Consider the following 21,070-nt stretch of genomic DNA (forward strand, 5'->3'; position numbering starts at 1 on the left):
TAAGTAACATTCTCTGCTTAGTGACAGCAGCTCCTTTGTTTTCCCCCTCAAAATATACAAACAATTGCTCCGATCTACGCCACTGGGCTGAGCGGTCGACGTAGATCTTCAAAGCCCTCACCGGGCAGAGGACGAAAGGTTGCAACATCACTCCCAGTCACTGAGTCAGGAGGGGGAAAAGCCTCCAAGACCACTTGCTGGGAATGAAAAGGGGTCGAAGCGACCTTAGGAACATACCCTGGCCAAGGTCGCAACAAGACTTTAACCAGCTTCGGGGCAAAGTCCATACCAGAAGGGCTGATAGAAAGAGCCTGCAGATCCCCTATTCTCTTGGGAGAGGACAGAACCACTTAAAGGACCATCTTAAGTGTTAAGAACTTTTCTGACACTGACTCCAATGGCCCGAACGGATGATTTGCCAGTCCTTCCAGAACGACAGCTAAATCCTAAGAGGGGATTCGCACAGGGTGGAAAGGTCTAAGCCGTCTAGTCCCTTGCAGAAAACGAGAAACCAGGGGGTGACGTCCTACGGAAACACCTCCCAAGGGCACATGTTCAGCAGATATAGCCACCACAGGCCAGAGTAGATTAGCGCGATCCGCTCAGGAGCCACACCCACAGCTTCCATAAATCCGGACGGGGATGCCAAATCGTACCCCGGGCCTGCGTCAGCATCTGAGGGCAACTTTCACCGATATATTAATGATTCTTTATGTAGCTATGACATAGCTACTAAACAAAGACAATATTACTTTTGGCAACATTTAGTGATGTGACATTTGAACCGAGGCGTCGGAGCGTGTGTCGAGAAAAAGTGGGCGTGCCAGATGAAGCCGCGATTCGAGGCTTGTGTTGTTAACGTGAAAATCACGTGACTAATGACAAACGAGGCCTCGGTTTGTGTGGCTACGTCATCGGTTCGGTCTGAGTGTCGCTTCCGGATAAAAGGCGGTTCGAAACTCGCGCCTCCTTGTGGGTGTTGTCAGCAGTAGTAGAAGCAGTTGTAGAGTCAGAGAGTCAGAGAGTTATAAAACTATCATTGTATTGTGTCATATGTGAGGGCTGTATATTATTACATTATCTGGTTAGTAGTTATAGTATATTATTATTATAGTAGGCCTATATTATAGTCTTGTTATATTAATTAGATAAGATTATTTGGATTGCTCTGGATTTTTGGATCTGGACTGGACTGCTTTTTGATTTGGATTGCCCTTTTGGATTTGTTTGCTTTTTGTGACTCTTCCTTTTTCCTGGTAATGGAGCAGCAAGAAAGAGGGAATCCTCCCCTGTCTGGGCTCAACAGAAGCATCAGTGTCCTCATTTGTACCACTGCCATTTTTACGTTCCCCTTCATCCTCTGTTCCTTGTGAAAGGATCTTTTCCAAGGCTAGAGAGATTTTGTCCAAGAAGAGGAATCATCTAAACCCCAACACACTTGAAATAATTCTGTTTCTCAATAAAAAAATCAATTTTTATTTTCCTTCCTTCCGGACTATTCTGTTGCAGTTTACTTTAATCTGTTATCTATAATCTGTTAAATTAATAAATGTACTTTATTACACTCCCTCTAACATAAGCACTGCACTCAACAGTGTCACTGTTGTTGTTCATACTGTCCCTATCCAAACAATTTATGAATAATTAATGAACTGTGAGTGTTACTCTGGAAAAGTAAATTCACACAGAGAAAGATACATATTTTATATTATACACAGTAATGGACAAATGTCTGATCATGTCTTTTTATTATTGCAAATGAAAGGTTACAAACATCAACAGTGAGTACAAAATAAATAAATAAATATTTTTTATTTATAAAAATATTTTTATAAAATATACATTTAAATATAAATATATTTACATTACAAATAAATATTTTTATTTATTAAAGCATTTTTATAAAATATATATTTTTTAATAAAATAAATATTTTTTTATAAAATTAGGGAGGGAGGGCGCGACACTGGTTCAGAATTAATTTTTTTGTCTGCTATTTCTTTGCACAGTCGCTAGGTGTCACTAGTGAGCAATGATGAATGAAGCTTCGAGTAATGAACCTTTAGCTGAAGCAATGGCCTGCAAGGTCTCAGTGGTTCAGGAAGCCTCATTTTGCCATCACTAGCAACATTTCTTTTTTAATTAAAGCACCATTTATTATGACAAAATGTTCTAATATGTGTCTTTATCAACCAGTCAGTACAGGCAGGGTCAAACACAGACAGGCAGTCCATACAAACAAACACAACAAGGCAGGGAACACGGGCAAAAGAGTAATCCACGGAACAGGCAAGAAATACAAAAACCAAGAGACATGAAAGCAGGGCGAATGCTCGGAATTGCAGTGTAACACTAAACAAGACTTTGCAGTATAAAACCAGGCTATTATAGTGTGAGTTAAACAAGGGAATGAGACACAGCTGAAAACAATGAGTAGTGATGGCAGTCTGACACTGAAGCTTTGATATGTGCTTCAAACCATTAACTACAATTCCATTTGAACCACTGCTCCGAAGGTTGCTTTATTACGTAAAAATAGGTAGGGTAGGTGCATGCTCTAGATTTATTTCACTCGTCTTAAAGCCTCCTGTCCACTTTCTAGCCGGGATATATTTAGATGCAGCCTTGGCACTTCACCAGGTGAGGTCGCTGTTACTGAAGCTTCAAGTAATGAACCCATTTTCAAAACAATTCTTCTAAGTGGTTCAGTGCTTCACCAAAGCTTAATTTGTCCATCACTAACTATGAGTGCTGATGAGTCCAGGCAGAGAATTATGGGAGATGTAGTTTGTGAGGGAATGACAATATTCTGATGTGGAGTGCCCTCTGGTGGCTCTCAAGGGCACTCCAGCTGGTGACCGTTACAGTGACTAAGCCAATGAACTCCAGAAATGTTCATTATAATTGTATAAATGCTTGTATAGTAATGACTTAATGAGTTCATGACTCTTGCTCTTCATCTTACATACTAAACACTGCTCTCTCGCCACACCACTCTTACTGACATTAGAAACATGATGAGCAGTGCATCAAAGCCAATGATTCAAAAACTCTTTATGATAAACACATTTTTCCACAACTCACATGAGTTATACATGTCACATTTATGACACGTTTTCATTTTCAAGGTGACGTCATAAAGTGTTTAACAGGTATTTAACAAATAAAAATAAACCATGCAGGATCTCTCTTACTGACTTCTGGGTTCTTTTCCCAGCTTCCTCTGTCTTTTGTATTAAAGTCCTGTGAAAAACACTGAGTGGCAAATGTGTTCAGTAATAAGACAAGCAGAACATATGATATAGTGATGATGAATTATTACAAATATGACTGATATTCTCTATGGCTAATATACACATACACCCTAACCTCTTAATCATTTGTCACCTCACATAAATACCAAGCCCCTCTGCAAAACAACAGAATAGGAAATGCTTTATTGTTTACTTTTTTTGCTGACCTTTTTAACTAAAAAATGACACAATGGTCAGTTTTATAAATAAAATGTAATGGGTGTGGGCCTCTTTTTATGCAATTTAAATGTGAATTATGCCAGTTCTCTTCATTTGACCAGTACCATGAATATCAATAACATATTCTCTTCCATAATTCACCACATCATGTGCTTTCATTGTTGTTGTCTTGTTGTTGAGTTGGACTATAATGCCTACAGAGCCAGAGAGAATATATGCTGTATGGAAATGGAACATATATGGTTTTGTTTAATTACAGTTATAGCTTATTTGTCACTCCACTATTAGCACAAGCCTGCTATAGAGGACCCCGTCTAAATGATGGCCAAATCTTAAATGATTTTATTACGTTTATTTTCACACAAAAGATGAAGCGTCCGTTTTACTCCAGAAAATCACAGTAAGAGCTTAAAAAAACACAGAAACCTTACTAGTGCGCATTAAAGTCTTATCCATAAACTCTCTGTCTCCCTATTATATTTTCACAGCCTTCTTTGATCATATTTACCAAGGGTGCCAATAATTCTGAACATGACTGTATATATTAGAACACATAAGATATATTTCTTTGTTTTTGTTTGAGTTTGTTAGAGAAAATACAATTCAAATCTTACAAAAAATGCAGCAAGAGTGTTTAGTTTGAGAAACACTGTTTGTTAGTTTTTAGTTTGTCAGATACAGCAATAAAACAATGAGTTTGGCATGAATGTGAGATCAGATGTGATGATCAGAACAGTCCCTTCACACTTATCATTGTCTTTACATTACATATATTCTCTGTATTTCATCTGTTTATAATACAAATAAAAAACCTTGTTTCACCAATGTAATCCATCTGCTGCCTGATCCCTCTCAGGGACTTCATGATTTGAGTGAAAGGCAGGAAACATCCTAATGGGATATCACTTATTTAAAGCACTACTATTACATCTCTAGACAATTGAGTTTACGTGATTCATAAATCTCTGTTCATGAAAAAAGCTCAAAGCTCAGACTCACAAAACTAAAAACGCTCCTGCAGTAGCAATCAATTTACATTTATTTATTTATTTTTTATTATTTCCAGAATCTGTACAACCATCATTAAAAATATTTTAATATAAAAATACTTGCAGAGAGTAACTAACCCAAACACAAATACAGCAATCTGAAATTCTTAAGCAAAGACTGAAACAATATAAAACTTCTGAAAGGATTATTTACAAGAGCAGTTTCTCTGCACACTATTCAGCCTTCACAGGTCCAGCTTCACTTCTCCTTCTACACAAGAGACAGAGATAAGCAGACAGACAGTTATACAGGAGAACTAAAGACAGCATTGATGCATTTTAAAAATGAAATTTGAGAGTGTGATTTAGCAAAAAATATGTTATTTACCTTATTCTCTAGTTCAGTGTCACTGGAGTCTAAATGAAAACAAAAATTAACATGCTTGGATATTTAATATATTCCAGGGCATTTCATATTACAAACACAATTCTAGTCCATATACTGCAATATGGTAATTATTTTTTACAATGGATCAGGTCATTCTATCATCAGTTCACTTGTAAATAGCTCTTCTGTGTTGCAGTGATGTTAGAAAACCGACTCACCAGAAGAGCTGAACGTCCAGTAGAGAAACTTGATCATGCCGTAAAGCAGCAGAGCAACAGCGACCATCGCCATAGAGTCTTCAATAGAAGGAGCGCTGACACCTGATATCAACACACTATCAAATCAAGACTTGCAGAACATTCTGACATAAACATTCTTTTGGAAATTAAAATATGAATCAGACTGTCATAAAGACTGTCACTTGTCGCCGCCTACTAGAGTATCCTGCAGAAATAATCACTGACAATCCCCACCATTGAAATATAGACAATTGAAGTGGACGTGAAATTATTCAGGTTTAATGAATGATCATAAACACTGTCTGAAAATGATGTCAGTCTAGGACAGTATCACTCACCAATCACACTGAGTGTAGCTGTAGCTCGCCGTGTTCCTCCAGCGTGTTTGGCCACACAGGTGATGTCACCACCACGACCCAGCCTCATCTTACCCGAGTCCAGCTCCAGACGACTGCTCTGACTGAAGGTGCCGTCAGACGCCTGTCTGTGACCCGTTACACCACCCTGACCCAGAGAGCGGGACTTCCCATCAGCCCCGGTGAACTCCCAGCCCAGATCCAGAGTGTGAGGAGCAAAACCAGACGCTTCACACTGGATCAGCAGCAGCTGCCCAGGAACCAGCAGAGGAACAGGAGAAGGGTAGATGGAGAGAGAGGGAGGCTCTGGGAAGAAAAGAGGCTGTGATGGTTACTATTACTATTACCATAATAATTTATGCAAATCTGACTTGGCTATGTCAGAATCAGAGTATTTAATCCTCTCACCAACTATCTCCAGGTCCACGGCTACCTGAGTCAGCAGATGTGGAAGATACACTGTGCAGATGTAAGTTCCTGAGTGTCTCACTTGAGATTCTTCCAGAATCAGAGATGCATTTCCTGTTTCATAGAGGCCTGTGATGTCAATATCGGCTCCGGTCTCTGATGTCTCTGCAAACCGATCGTTCTTGCCATCGTAAGCGAGAACCAGCCGTCCTTCACCCCGAAACTGATAACGCCACTCGACAGAGAATCCAGAGCCGGGAAGTGGAGAAGACGGGTCGATCCAGAACCCACAGTCCAACAGAACCGGTTCTCCCAGTCTAGAGCGGACCACAGGAGTTTTACTGGAGACACTGAGAATGACTTTAGGAAAGAGAGGAAAATAGGAAGCATAGTGAGCAAAGAAAGTGTTTAACCATCATTAACACAGAAGGGTTCAAAAGAATTTGGGTCTTTTTTAATGAATTAAAATATAAGATAGATGGACTGCAAAATAGAATTGGAATGCAAATTTTTTAAATTACAATGCAAATAAAATTTAAAACAGCACATAATGTATTACTATGTACAGGGTTTGAAATTAACTTTTTCACTCACTGGCCAATTTGGCTACTAAATTTTTAAGTCACTGGCCATTCAGAACTTCTACTAGCCAAAAAAAAGAAAAAGAAAAGAAATTTGGATTTCATACATTAATTTCTTATTCAAACAAAATCCTGTCTTTCAGCATCTCCTCCCTTCCTCTTTCATCCTCATCCTTTTCACCAAAAATGTGTTTTAGGTGGACAGATCAATACAGTACAAAGAACATCAAAAAAAATTTTAGGTATGACTTTTCTGTTAACCAGATACTTTTTAATCTTTGCTATTGCTTCAATGCAAATGAACAAGCGTTGTTATTTGTTGCGTAGTGACGTACATGTTCAAGTAAACCAGATATGAGCAGATTCTGCGCAATACGCTGTATGTAATATATCATGATGACTCACAAGTTGAGTATTTGCGCTAAATCTGCGCAGATTTGTCTACACGAACTTCCCCAGCAAAGTGAGTAAACATAACAAGTTACCCGCCACAGTTGATATTTACCCGCATTTGGCTGGGGTTAATTTCAAACCCTGAATATGTGTAGTAATAATTCTTAATATTATTAATTATATAATATACATCATTATTATGTATTATGCAAATGTATGTATATATTATTATGTTATGTAATGTATGTAATCTTTTTTCTGCCAATATATGAGCAATTTAGTTTTTTTTACCTTTTGGCTCTTTAGAAGCTGAAGGCGCTCGCATAATATTGGACAACGTCAGCTGATCATCAAGCCCTTGTGCCGCCACTGAGAACCAATCAGCTTGCAGGTAGACTGGACTTTGGGCGGAGTCAGTGAGAGCTGATGTCCATCTGACCATGGAGGCGTGAGGCATGAAAGGGTTAATCTCACACTTTGGTTTGTTCACAGAGCCTTTGGGAGGGTTCAGGGCGGCACTACAGAACGTGCCAGCTGGATCTGGAGGAGAACAGTGCATTAAAGTTTAGTTATCATCTAATTGTTATTTTGTACTCTATAACACGTGACATTACACTATATATATGACATCTGTGACTGTTGGATCTGGTCGATGTAGAAAAGTGATTTAAATAATTAGGCCTATACTGTCAAACGACTATATTATAGGCTACTACTGTATCATAAACATTACAGTATTTTTTTAAATTAGTATCAGGTGAGCACAACATTACGTACATCTTCTTTGACTTGAGAATGGACTTTTTGACATCTTATAGATAGGCTAATTACAGATTATATAGACCAGAAATCAACACAAATGTTTTAAAAAGCACATGCTGCATTGACACTGACCAGTCACATAGTAAACTCTGGACGAGCTGATGTCTGCAGGAGGATGAAGATCAGATATGATCTCTTCACTGTAAGCTTCAGTTCTGATGAACATTAGAGATTTCTCTTGACTCATTGGTACTGAGAAACCTCCTCCATGACCGGGTTTCTCCTGTACAAACCAGCACTCCAGAACTGGACATCCAGAACCAGAAGCTGCAAGATAAGAGAAATTATGGGTAATATGTTAAATGGTCACACACACATACGTTAATGTATATTAAAGATCAAGTGGTCTAGATTGGCAAAACTTACCACCACAAAACAATGTAAATGCGATGATAGATATCTTGTATATGGTTGAAATCTCAGACATCGTTGTTTTGCTCTCTAAAATGCTAACTGTGTGTATATGTGCAGTTTAATGTGTTAAAAAGCTCAGCCGGGTTTTCCCCCAAAAATATTAGTGCAGTTTAACACTTTCAGTTTCACTGTGTTTACAGCGCATGCGCATTGACTGCTTGTTTTGCGTAAATAAATAGTTCAGGCCATTAATGTAATGTATGAAAATGTATAATGAATAATTGATCATGTATGTATCAATGTAATACTGTGGAATTTTGAAAAATTTGGGATTTTTACATTCAGTAAAAAAAAAGATTTTTAGTCTTTCTAGTCTCCATTAGGTGGCGCTCTAAATCAACAATAGTATTCCAAACTCGCCACACTGTGGATAAGAAGCTGGAGGTGTTTGCCTTGATATCACGTGGTTTCTCGGAACAGAGTGCAGTTCAGGACACAGGGAAATACCATTTATTGATGTCTCTTGTGTGGTAACAATATAGGTGGCAAGCCCGTATAGCCAGTGTAATTGTATTTTTAGTTGTTATATCTGGAGAATGTTTACTTTGTGCCATTTGAATGCAAAAAGGAAATTTTGAGGTTTTTCAATATGGCATCACTGCAAAAACATTTTGGAACAATAGTTTTCTTTTGCATAGCACTTCTTCATCCATATCTGTCCTTAATGCATAATTAACATACATATTTTACAGATAAAACACACCTTTTATCTTCTAAAATCTGGCTCAGGACTAAATTGGTTCATAATGCTGTTTGTAAATTGCTGCAATGTCTGTTTTGCTTCTCTGATGTTAATAATAGCTTGTGTCTCCAGGATCAGTCATTTAAAAGGATACTTTCTAGTCACTTTATTTTAGTCACTCGTACAAATACTCACAGTATCACTGGCTACTCATCTTTCATTAAAAAAAAATAAAAAAAATCTATTGCTGATATTTGATATTTTTCTTCAAAAAGAGATATTTATAGATACAATTCTTCCATAAGCACCTGATTCATTATAATTAACTTCCATACTTCCAACAAAATTCTTACTCTGCTGTTTTACTGTTGCTCTTCCACACCTACCTCTGTTCTTTCTTCTTCTTTTCTTCTTTGTTGGAACTTTTATTAAATTAATTGCTTATGGTGTCCCTCTATTGTCACTTTAAAACTCTTTTGTCCAAACTCATAAGCCTGGTGCAGCACTGCCATAATATGGAAAAGGAAGGGATACATGAAAAGTCAGTTCTGAGCACCACAAATCTAGATACATCTTTTTCTTTTTTTACTTATACTTTATATGAATATGGATCACAATGTTACTATATTGTATGTGATTGAGATTACCCAGAGCTAATAACTATTCTAAAAACACTGTGAACAAGTAAACCTAAACTTTAAATAAAAATACTTGATATATTGAAATGATTGACATTCATGATTGAAATCTTGTTTAATATTCAATGAGATCTGTGCTATTTTGAAATGTCTGTTATTTTCATGCACCTGCAGCTGATACTTGATACTACATTACACACAAACAGTCCAAGCATAAGCTGAGCCATATCATGGCTTCTTGGGATATAATGTGTCTTAAACATGACAGAAGAGATCTGTGCCTCATCTTAACTAACTATTCTTAATCACCAGGCCATTACTGCACTCCTCAACTACCATAACTTTTATATCTTTATTTATGTGTTTGTGTGTGCCTATTGTGTATTTCCCTTGTCTCACGCTCTCCCTCTCTCAATTATAGCCTTCCTGATGATTGATTCTGGCCTTAACTCTTGATATCTGATTGGCTGATTTATACAACACCTCAACCAAACAAACCAGAATGCATGTAAAATATGATAATTAAGCTTTGTTTATTAAATGACCTTCACTGATGAGACCATTGCTTTTTTGTGTATGACTATGGTCTTATTGCATTGCCCTGTGAGTTGTTGTAGTTTACCTTGACAAAACATATGATCCAGGATAAGGGTATACCTTGTACAAGGATATTTAGTGGTTGCCATAACCATTAATTTTGTTAAGTATAGGCTACATTTGCTGGCATCTCAGCTCGGATTGTTGAATTTTAAAATAGGGGTTTTAATGTTATAGTCGTATGTGATATGTCCGTTGTCAACAGGCTAATAATGACTTCATTTTGGGTTTACTTTCAGAATTCAACCCAATCTAAGAAATACAACACAGTAGTGACTGATGACGTTGCAATTGTTTAGAAAATCTATTGGCTGGAATTTGCTGTCGTTTTACCAGATCACAGACTGGTGCTGGTGCGTAGACACATTTTCAGCCAAAGTTGTGAATTTTTTTATAGCCAAAATCAAACATGCGGACCGTGGTTCTCTTGCTCCTCGGAGTTCATCTAGCCTATGCTGGTGAGTAGATGGGTTTATATGGAATTATTATTGTGCCAATAATAATTCCATAGGTTTAAAGGTGACTATTTAAATTTTCGTTATGGCTCTACTATGTTGCAATCTCTGCCTCCCTCTGGCTGTTTGTTGACAAAAAGAAACGCGTATGTGTGACGAAGTGAGCCTTTTGAGTTTCCTTAGTGTAAACAAAGCATAGCGGGTGAATCAGTCTGAGTTTACAGTGAAAAATGTGGTAGTGACGCAGTCTATGTGCCAGTCGAATTCTAGCAATCAAAGTGCCTTTATGCTGTGAATGTGTAACATACCACTGTGAGTAATAAAGCCCGAGTTCATTGCTGAAATCAACCGACGCATCATTGTTTGTGCTTCGGCTCTGTTAGCCCGGATCACTAGACGCAAGTTACCTGCCACGAGCCAAATTATTATGTTGAGACCAGCTCGCTCCCAACTACGGTTCAGAGCGTGAAAGCTGTAAAGGTAACAAGTACAACTATGTAGCACAAATATTTTGAAGTTTTTTTTTTTCTGCATCACTTGGGTCACATTCTGCATTTTACAAATTACTGAAAATTATTTTTAAACAACTTTACTCAAATTTGGAGTCTGAGCGATTAAAAGATGTGATGTTCTGGAATGCAGAACATTTGAGAATATTCCATAAGAGAACTAGAACGCGAACTCCATGAACGAATCTGAATAATTTATAAATTGTTTAATTTAATCGTTTGTTGTTTTACATATTGTTTTTATAATAATGTGAATTGTTTTATTTAGATTCCTTTTTAACTTCTTGAGTAGCCTGTGTCATGTGGTAGCCAATAGCGGGTCAGTTTCATTTGTGACCTGAAAAAGATTTTTCTGCCCGGAGTGTAACGACGCAGATCCTTACTTAGTTCTTTTCTCTTAACTTAAATATTAATTGTTGGCTATAATGGTTTATTTTCCATTTAATGTCAAATGTATAATCAATGCATAAAATTAATTGATGTATAGAAACTCAAAAGAACAAACTTGTGGTGAAAGATCAAAAGCTTATGAAAGGATTTGCAAATGAAGACATCTATTGTTGAATAATTCAATATACAAAATGAACGATTCGAATAACATTTAAAACGATTACGGTTATCACATAGTGTCAGGAATAACTATTATTTCTTCCTTTATTGACCACTAGATGGCCGTACAAGGTTACCATTATCTAATGCCACAAATGGGTTTTGAGTTACATCTCATAAAAATAGAAAGATGCAGTGCACAATAGACTCTCTTTCACAATTACAAAACCAGCTATTTATCAACATCCATATGGAAATTCTCTAATGTGTCTTTCACAGGATATATAGCAATGTTTATGACATTTCTTTGGTTTTATGTTAAAAAAATGTCCCCAAAAATGAGGGAAAACATATTAAGTTAACCCAAACAAATTTAGATAGAGGAGAAAGAGATATTAACAAAAAGAGATCTAATCGATTGGTTACTGCATTTATCAAACCCAATTTTGCTCATTTTCAAAAAGCCTTTAAAATGTATTTATAATCTGTAAAGATTGTTTTTAATCGAAAAACCCAAAGAACATCTCTGCTAAATTAATTTAACATGTTTGTGATGACCTTTAATTTTAAGTTAATTTTTTTTCTTTTTATTTAAATTATTGTTCCGTTTCAATTTATACTTACAAAATGTGAAAATGTGTGAAAGAAATGTGTCAAGAACTTGCTGTTGAATTCTGTAATTTTGAAAGTAAAAAAAAATGCCATCAATAGGCTCTAAATACAACTTTTAGATTGCCATATTTTATATTAATGTCGGAAAAATAATAATAATAATAATAATAATAATAATAGCCTAACAATAATAATATTATTACAAACATTTTGTTTTAGATGTTTTAAATCGTTTAAAATTTTAAAATGTCTAATCTTGTTCATAACCAAAGGACCATCAATCATCATTCTTTGCTTGATTGTTGAAGGTTATCTTAGCACATGCTCTTGTTGTCTTTATTGACATTTGATCCATTTTATTTGTTATATTTGGGATTTGTTTTTGTTTCTCTGCAGTTAAATGATAATGTGCAGTTAATTAGTGCAAATGCTTGTTTCATCTGAACGCTACAGATTTTCTTTATTTATTGTTTTTGTTTTCTTGATAACCATGTGAACACTGTAAATCTCAGAAAGGATAAACACAATGATCTCTTATTTCAGGTATAAATACATTTTATTTATTTATTTATTTATTTTTGTTTGTTTGGTTGTCCACAGGAACACACTCTCTGAAATACTTCTTCACTGCTGTGTCTGGAGACATCGACTTCCCAGAGTTCACTATTGTTGGTCTGGTGGATGAAGGGCAGTTTATTTATTTTGACAGCAACATGAAGAAAGTTGTGCCAAAAACCGAGTGGATGCGACAGAAAGAAGGAGCAGATTACTGGGACAGAGAGACTCAGATTGCAACTGGACAACACCAGGTATTCAGAAACAACATCCAAGTCGCAAAAGAGCGGTTCAACCAGTCAACAGGTATCTTCATCATGAACACACAAAAACTGAATACAGTATTGGAATACTGCATCACACAGCCCAAACAATTGCCCTAAAAAGTATTTGGACACAACACAAAATTAAATTAAAGTATGCTTTTAAAGCAATTTTATTTATTTAAAACAAAGGAAGTCAACATTTTCTTTGAAAATAGAAAAGTGTTTGAAAACATTTAAGTAGAAACATTGATCCATTCATAGTCACAAAGGGCATTAATTCATGTATGCTTATTAACAAGCTCAATAAATTAAGAGCATTTTTATGTAAGAAACAGATCCTCTACTACATTATCATCAGTCCAGTAGATCCCTATTATCTTCCTCTTAAATACACAGATCCTCTTTAGAGGACTTACTTAGAACCACACTACAGTCTCTTCCACAGTTAAATCAATGCAGATGGACTCTAGATGAAACGCTATTCATTCATTTTTCTATGATTCAAGAAATATCTTGTTTTTCCCCACATATGTTTAGTCTGTCTTCTACACATGGGCGTATTACAGAAACGTTTTATCTTAAGTCTTATTTAAGATAATTTAGGATTTTTCACAAATTCGTATTATAGAAGCAAATCTTAACTTTATTTAGGATTCTTATCCTATTTTACAAAATTTCATTTTAGCCGTAGTTAAAAAATCTGAAACCCCTCCATCGAGTTCGGTAATCAACTCTCAGGTCTGTTACCAAGCAACCAATCCACAAGCAGATGCTGTGAAGTAAACGCTAGACATTAAAATGGAGAAACAAAAGTTTTGTTAAGCTTGTAACGTTTCTGTAATACGCCCATGTGCAGAAGACAAAGCCTATCACTATATTTTCTGTTAAAGTGCAGCACATCATTTGTGTGTTCAAAAAGTCTAGTTTTCATCATCAAACATCACTGTTCTTTATCTTGTATCATTAATAAATGTGACGTCAAAATTATTAAAAAGCCAACTGTAAAAATCACATAATAATAGCCCTGTCTGAGAATGACATCACATTTATTAATGATACAATATGAAGAACAGCGATTGATGGTGGAAAGACTTATGTTTCATTAAAAATATCTTAATTTGTGTTTCAAACATGAACAAAAGTCTTATGAGTTTGGAATGACATGAGGGGGAGTAACTGTTGGGTTTCCATGTTTTCTGAGTACTTTCCATAGACTGTCAATGTTTCCAGTTTTACAGGATGCCTGTATATTTTACAATTATAACCGTGTATTTAATTTAGTGATATAATGTTAACATTCTTACTTTAACTACCAAAATGTGCCTTTTCACCTTAAAATGCCCTGATAACATCACAATAAAGGAGGCACATATAGATCTATTGATAGATCTATTGATATTGATATTGATCTATCTTTCTATCTATCACTATAAACAACTACCCTGAATACCCTAGCAACCACATAACATCACACTAGCAACCACCTCAAGTACTTAAGTAGCCACATACCAACATCCAAGCAACCACCCATAATACTCTAGCAACACCCTAGTAACCACCTAGCAAACATTCAGAACATCCTAGCAACCAACAAGAATGCCCAAGCTACTTCATAGCAACACCCAGGCAAACGTCTAGAAACCAACCAGAACACCCTAGCAACTGCTTAGCAACCATGCAGAACACCTTAGCAACTGCCTAGAAACCACAAAACAACACAATAGTAACCACCTAGCAACCATCCGGAACATCCTAGCAACGGCTAGCAATGCCCTTGAAACCAAACTGAACACCATAGCAAATACATAGCAATCTATTTATTTGTCTGTCTGAGAACACAAATGTCAGGACATGTCAAAACACCTCCAGAGCCCAGAGGGTGAAAACCTTCAAACTTCAAGCTTTTTAAAATACTGTACTTCAAACTTCAAACTGCTTCAGACTTAAAGCTTTAGGAACAAAAAACTTGCTCATCTAGTTTATAATCTTTTTTCTTTAACGGGACCTAAAAATGTCCCCACAATATATATATATAAAAAATCAGGTTTTGCTATCGTTGTGAGACATTTTGTCCCCCTCTATGTTGAGTCACCAATCAACAGTGTGAAGAATCTTGATCTTTTTGCTACGAGATCAACCAAAGGGAGTTTTGTAACCAGAGTAGGTTACTTTAGAGACATCTGCTGTGAAAACTACTCTTTCTAATGTTTCTATGAGATTATTCATAATAAAACAGAGAAAAAGAAGGGAAAAGGATGAGTAGGGGTGGAAATTGTTTAAGGTTTAACAGTTCTGGTTCTGAGACACAGATCTGGTGCAGTGAATAATTCAACAACCACTTTAAGTCAGTGAGAGATTCAGTCAAACTGATCATTTAAAACAAACACCAACAGATTCAAAAGAGACAGTTCATATAACCATTTATTCCCATTATTATTGAATATACACATTATGATTTGTGAATGCTCTTTTGTGGAACCAGTGAAGACATCACAATATAAATCCATGTTGTTTGTTTATTGTCTTTGTTTTATTTCTCAGCATCTGTTCTATTTTTCTCTCATCATAATAAATTCACGATTCGGCTAAAATATTATTTATTTATAATTTTTTTATAGAATGGAGGCTAAAATACAAAAAAATATGTTCAGTCAGATTTATTTGATTCTGACTCAGACATGTTGGGACTTTCTGATTGACTGATGATTTTAATCTGATTGTATGAATTGATTAATTATTCCGATTCTTTCAAACCTTCTCTTTTCCTCAGGTGTGCACACAGCCCAGGTAATGTACGGCTGTGAGTGGGATGATCAGACTGGAGCAACAGATGGGTTCCTGCAGCATGGATATGATGGAGAGGACTTTGTGTCTCTGGATTTGAAGGAGATGAGATATATTTCCCCAGTGGTGCAAGGATTCATCACAGCACATAAGTGGAACAGTGACAGAGCTAATCTTGAGGGCAGAAAACATTACCTCAGCACTGTGTGCATTGAGTGGTTGAAGAAGTATGTAACCTATGGAAAGAGCAGCCTGCAAAGAAAAGGTACATCCGTTCTTATCCAGCACTGATTATAAACCCCTACATGTTCTGTTAAAAATAATTATGTACAGGGCTCTCAAGTTTTGAAGACAGACAAGAGTGTCATTATGTGTTGTAGTGGCTAAAGCTCAGTGTTCAGTTACAGGGTACTGTACAGACTCCTTAAATTAAGAAAGATTACTTGTGTACCCTTAGATTACTTGTGTGTTTATTTACTCGGTGTGAGTTTCATTGTTTCATTAAAGACCAGGCACTTCAGGAAGACTGACAGTAGCCGAATTTTGAGATAATTTTGAGATAATTAGAATTATCTCTCTCTCTCTCTCTCTCTCTCTCTCGTCTCTCCAGTCTCTCCTGAGGTGTCTCTGTTGCAGAAGTCTTCCTCTTCTCCAGTGACGTGTCATGCTACAGGTTTTTACCCCAGTGGAGTAACAATCACCTGGATGAAAAATGGACAAGAGCATCATGAGGATGTGGATCTTGGAGAACTTCTTCCCAACGAGGACGGAACCTTCCAGAAGACGAGCACCCTCAGAGTCACACCTGATGAGTGGAAGAACAACCAGTTCAGCTGTGTGGTGGAACATCAGGGTGAAACCATTAGCAACATTCTGACAGAGGACAAGATCAGGACTAACAATGGTGAGAGTGACTATCTGGGGTGCGTTTCCCATACAACAACATAACTCGCTGCTTGTCTACTACAGTACGATGCATCGTTGAAGAAATCAACTAGCTAATCATGACTATTTCCTGAAACCACATTGTAGCAAATTGGTTGTTCAATCACATTGGTTAAGGATGTCACACACGTGGTGGAGTAACAACTTATTTTAATGAATCTATTTAAGATCAAATTAATGCTAGATGTTTTGCTATAAATTACGGACATGACATCTGAGGACTATTTATAATTTTTCTGTTATTTTTCTTTATTTCTAGATTCATTCATAGGCTCGTTCTTGCGTACCAGAGCGTGTTCGCACATGCGCACTCTTCAAAAACAACGCTTTAAATCTCTTGACAAACTAAAAAGACACAAATGACAAAGTCATGAGTTGATTCCATTTCAAATCTTCATTTTTTGGATGTTAGTAAGTGTGGTGTGCTTTATGATAAGGGTATGCTGCCCGAATTGTAAATCTGCAATAAAAATATTAAAAAGACAGGAAAGACGTTTATAATTTTAATAAACATCTCTTTTTTTAATAATTTCAAATTACTCACATTTCTATTTCCCATTTATATTTAATGTTCAAACAAATACTTGACAAATGCATTCTCAACCTTGCAACCATGTTATTGAAACTTTAATACATAGCCTAAAGTAATACATCCTTTTCATTCAACTTTTGGTCCGCAACAAGAGAATAATAACAAACAATTAAAACAATTGTTTAGCTTTTAATACCTTTTACGTGACACCGTTTCTTTTCATGGCCATCGATTAAAATATATAATCAGTTGTCATCATTTATTTTTTTTATTTTTTTAAATCAATCCTCCTGATCCTGTTCTCTTGTATACTTTCCTTATGTGGGCTTCTAGGTCGCTAGCACATTTGACACTATAGGCGCATTTCCATTACAGATTTGAGCAGCTGGTGTTTCTGGGTGTTTCTCCCTCATATCTGCTTCGAGGTCTTGATTGTGGCATTTCTTTGAGGTTTAGAATCCAGTATTCCTGTAATTCTTTTGTCTTTTTGTCTCGTATTCTGTCCAAACATACCACGTCATCTATGTCAGTTGACTGTAAATGAGCAAAAACCGTTTCCATTGCAGTTTTGCGAAATATTTCTTTTTCGAATTGCCTGAAAAACCACCTCATTCGAGCGTAAACTTTTTTGTGAAAAATGGGAGTTTTTGCGACATTGACGTGTTTCCATTGGGTGTATTTTCAATTCGTAATTTCAGTTTGCGCAATTTGATGGGTTATGGAAACGCGGCTAATGACTCTCTCTCTCTCTCTCTCTCTCTCTCTCTCTCTCTCTCTCTCTCTCTCTCTCTCTCTCTCTCTCTCCAGTCTCTCCTCAGGTGTCTCTGCTGCAGAAGTCTTCCTCTTCTTCAGTGATGTGTCACGCTACAGGTTTTTACCCCAGTGGAGTAACAATCACCTGGATGAAAAATGGACGAGAGCATCATGAGGATGTGGAACTTGGTGAACTTCTTCCTAATGAGGACGGAACCTTCCAGAAGACGAGCACCATCAGAGTTAAACCGGATGAGTGGAAGAACAACAAGTTCAGCTGTGTGGTGGAACATCAGGGTGCATAGCTGCGGGAACATATTTTATCAGGGGGGTGCTGGGGGCAGGGCTTGAAATTGCGGGGCGGTGCTATGGTAGATTTTTTTTTTAAACAAAATCCTAATATTAAACAGCCCAAACAAAAAGATGAGCATACAAATAAATGAGTAGAGGTGTGAGAATGCTCAGAACTCATGATACATTTTAAAAAGCATGTAGCGCACAAATCTGCATATTATCTTATGATAGCATATAATCATAATCTTTCAAAGCGAAAATGCAAGACGCCAAACGCGGGCAGTGGAAACACAAGGTCTCGAGGCGCGTTTTAGTTGAACTTATTTTAACTTGAGTGCTGCGTTTTGAGAATGCTCTTTCATGCGCGAGACGCGAGCGCAACAGTTAAACACGAGTAGTGCGTTCACACTGAAAAACAATGGAAAAGTAGCAGAGTGGAATGGTTGACATTCTGTGTGAACAGCCCCTAATGCCGATGAATGCTTTAATCAATACATCTATATTTAGTTTTTTCACATGCATTAAATGAGTGTCAAATCAGTTCTGAGATGCTCCTCAACCACCAGTGTCACGTCACTCAACCCATGCGAGATCGGCTTATTGCCTTATGATGTATTAATTTCATAAAAATTTAATATTAAAGTCATAAAACCCTATTCGACAACATATAAAAACGAAATAATCTTTAGAGTAATTTTATAAAGGTTGAATGTGTTCTTAAAAAACAGGTTGAAAAACAAAAAGTTATTTAAAAGTCATGTCATCTTAAATTCCAATGTAGTGAAACAGCTGTCGTCAGGGGGTGCTGCAGCACCCCTAGTTCCCACGGCCATGTAAGGCCCAATATTATCCGTCTGCAGTCCCGGAGGCTGCATTTTCAGGACCCCAGTTTTTTGTGACAGCGCCACCTACCAAGTCGGAGAGCCGCAGTCCCAGGAACGCATTTCCAGGTCCCTAGTTTTGGAGGACCGAAAAAAGTGCCACCAAGGCAGTATTTCCACTTAGTTTTAACTACATTAAAGTTTTTTAAAAGTTTTATTACACCCAAATACTACTTTCTTTATAGCAATAAACCTGGTTCCTAGGAATGTTGAGAAATTATTGGGTCTAAGTAGCATAATATAATAACTCAAGTAAAATAAACAAGGAATCATGTTATAGTCTTTTCAGTCACTAGATCGACCACATTTTCAAGTCTGACTCCTAAGAGAGAGAAAGAGAAGTGAATTAAATAAGGAACATTTAGTTGAACATGTTCTACTCTCTAATTTTAAATTTCAAATTTAAAAGATCTTAGTTACCACAGAGTGCACACACATATACAATACAAAAATGATGATATTAATCTTCATACCAATTAATGTTCATAATACTATTATTGCATACAGTTCAAAGATTTGAAAAAAATTCATTTTGATGTTGTGGGAACAAAGGTTCTAGAAACACTCATGTCAATAAAGCCCATCTGAACTGAGAAAAAAAAATAATAGAGAGAGATGCAAGAAATCTGAATAGAAATAACATATTATACATATGTTATGTGTTTCTTGAAAAACATTTTTAAGTTAATTTCATATAAATAAATAGACATAAATTAGGCCTAAGCCTAGTACTTAACCAATTTATTTATTTATCTTTTGTCATACTAATTGCCTACCCTGAGCTGTGTCCTTGAAAGCACTTCATATCAGTACACAGTAAATGACACAATCTAACACGTGGTATTTTAACAGTCAGTTATTATGATGTCCTCTCTGTTATGTCTGACTATTAAAATGTCATATGTCTCAACCAACATTATAAAACCATGTCAATATGAAGAGACGTACTCATAACATGTATTGTGGGTAACGTTAAACAGACTGACTGTGAGCATGTGACAGTGAAAACATTAAGATTATTTTAACTGAATTAAAATGGAAAAACAATGAGTAATTTAACAAACTTTCAGAACGAACATGCTACAGTTTATTGTGCTGTCAGTAAGTCATGCAACAGTTCCGTTAAATGAATGTGCTAACAATTCATTTTACAGCAGAGGCTAATATATGATGGCTATACATTCAAGACTATTTATTTAGCAAATCGCCATCACGTTGGCTACGTTAACTTTCCAATGAAATGCATCACAATTGTTAAACAAATAAAAATTGATTCGCATTTGATACTCACACTCTGATTGTAATCCATCTTCGCTGGTCCTCTAATTCGGTAGGTGGTGTTGTCACTAAAAACCTAGTGTCTAGAAATGCGGTCCTAGAACTGGGGTCCTGAAAATGCAGCCTCCAGTTTTGCAGGCGGTGAAACCATCAGCAACATTCTGACAGAGGACAAATTCAGGACTAACAATGGTGAGAGTGATTATCTGGGGTGCATTTCCCATACAACAACATAACTCGATGCTTGACTACTATAGTACGATGCATCGTTGAAGAAATCAACTAGCTAATCATGACTATTTCCTGAAACCACATTGTAGCAAATGGGTTGTTCAATCACGTTGGTTAAGGATGTCACACACGTGGTGGAGTAGCAACTTATTTTAATGAATCTATTTAAGATCAAATTAATGCTAGATGTTTTGCTATAAATTACGGACATGACATCTGAGGACTATTTATAATTTTTCTGTTATTTTTCTTTATTTAGGCTCGTTCTTGCGTACCAAAGCGCATACGCACTCTTCAAAAACGACGCCTTAAATCTCTTGGCAAACTAAAAAGACACAAATGACAAAGTTATGAGTTGATTCCATTTCAAATCTTCATTTTTTGGATGTTAGTAAGTGTGGTGTGCTTTATGATAAAGGTATGCTGCCCGAATTGTAAATGTGAAA

At 36.4% G+C, this 21,070-nt stretch overlaps 2 protein-coding genes across 3 annotated transcripts; one reads left to right on the plus strand and one right to left on the minus strand.

The window, feature by feature from the left end:
• Positions 1-4,489: 4,489 nt before the first annotated feature.
• On the minus strand, positions 4,490-8,199 carry LOC311093065 (tapasin-like). Its single transcript, XM_084130180.1, has 8 exons — positions 8,016-8,199; positions 7,722-7,916; positions 7,119-7,367; positions 5,854-6,213; positions 5,428-5,751; positions 5,069-5,170; positions 4,851-4,879; positions 4,490-4,733 (listed from the first exon to the last, which is right to left on the minus strand). Exons 1-8 carry the CDS (start codon positions 8,074-8,076, stop codon positions 4,722-4,724), a joined length of 1,332 nt encoding a protein of 443 aa, XP_083986306.1. The 5' UTR covers positions 8,077-8,199; the 3' UTR covers positions 4,490-4,721.
• A 2,097-nt stretch (positions 8,200-10,296) lies between these two features.
• On the plus strand, positions 10,297-20,946 carry LOC311093066 (H-2 class I histocompatibility antigen, Q10 alpha chain-like). Of its 2 annotated transcripts, none has more exons than XM_084130181.1 (5): positions 10,297-10,438; positions 12,706-12,966; positions 15,697-15,975; positions 16,321-16,614; positions 17,995-20,946. In XM_084130181.1, the coding sequence occupies exons 1-5, from the start codon at positions 10,390-10,392 to the stop codon at positions 18,243-18,245; spliced, it is 1,134 nt and encodes a 377-aa protein (XP_083986307.1). In that variant the 5' UTR covers positions 10,297-10,389; the 3' UTR covers positions 18,246-20,946. The 2 variants fall into 2 exon arrangements, with proteins under 2 accessions (XP_083986307.1, XP_083986308.1); XM_084130182.1 differs by lacking the exon at positions 10,297-10,438 and adding an exon at positions 10,803-10,915 and having other exon boundaries at positions 17,995-19,709.
• The last annotated feature ends 124 nt before the right edge of the window (positions 20,947-21,070 follow it).

The sequence above is a fragment of the Abramis brama genome, assembly GCF_963993115.1.
Source record: "Abramis brama genome assembly, chromosome: 12".
NCBI classification, from domain to species: Eukaryota; Metazoa; Chordata; class Actinopteri; order Cypriniformes; family Leuciscidae; genus Abramis; species Abramis brama.

Coding starts and splice junctions, on each gene's coding strand:
- LOC311093065 (XM_084130180.1), bottom strand. CDS start 8,076: ATGTCTGAGATTTCAACCATATACAAGATATCTATCATCGCATTTACA. Junction 6,214..7,118: donor AGCTTCTAAAGAGCCAAAAG/GTAAAAAAAACT, acceptor TCTTTCCTAAAG/TCATTCTCAGTGTCTCCAGT. Junction 4,880..5,068: donor CTGGACGTTCAGCTCTTCTG/GTGAGTCGGTTT, acceptor GTTTTCATTTAG/ACTCCAGTGACACTGAACTA.
- LOC311093066 (XM_084130181.1), top strand. CDS start 10,390: ATGCGGACCGTGGTTCTCTTGCTCCTCGGAGTTCATCTAGCCTATGCT. Junction 12,967..15,696: donor GCGGTTCAACCAGTCAACAG/GTATCTTCATCA, acceptor TCTTTTCCTCAG/GTGTGCACACAGCCCAGGTA. Junction 15,976..16,320: donor GAGCAGCCTGCAAAGAAAAG/GTACATCCGTTC, acceptor TCGTCTCTCCAG/TCTCTCCTGAGGTGTCTCTG.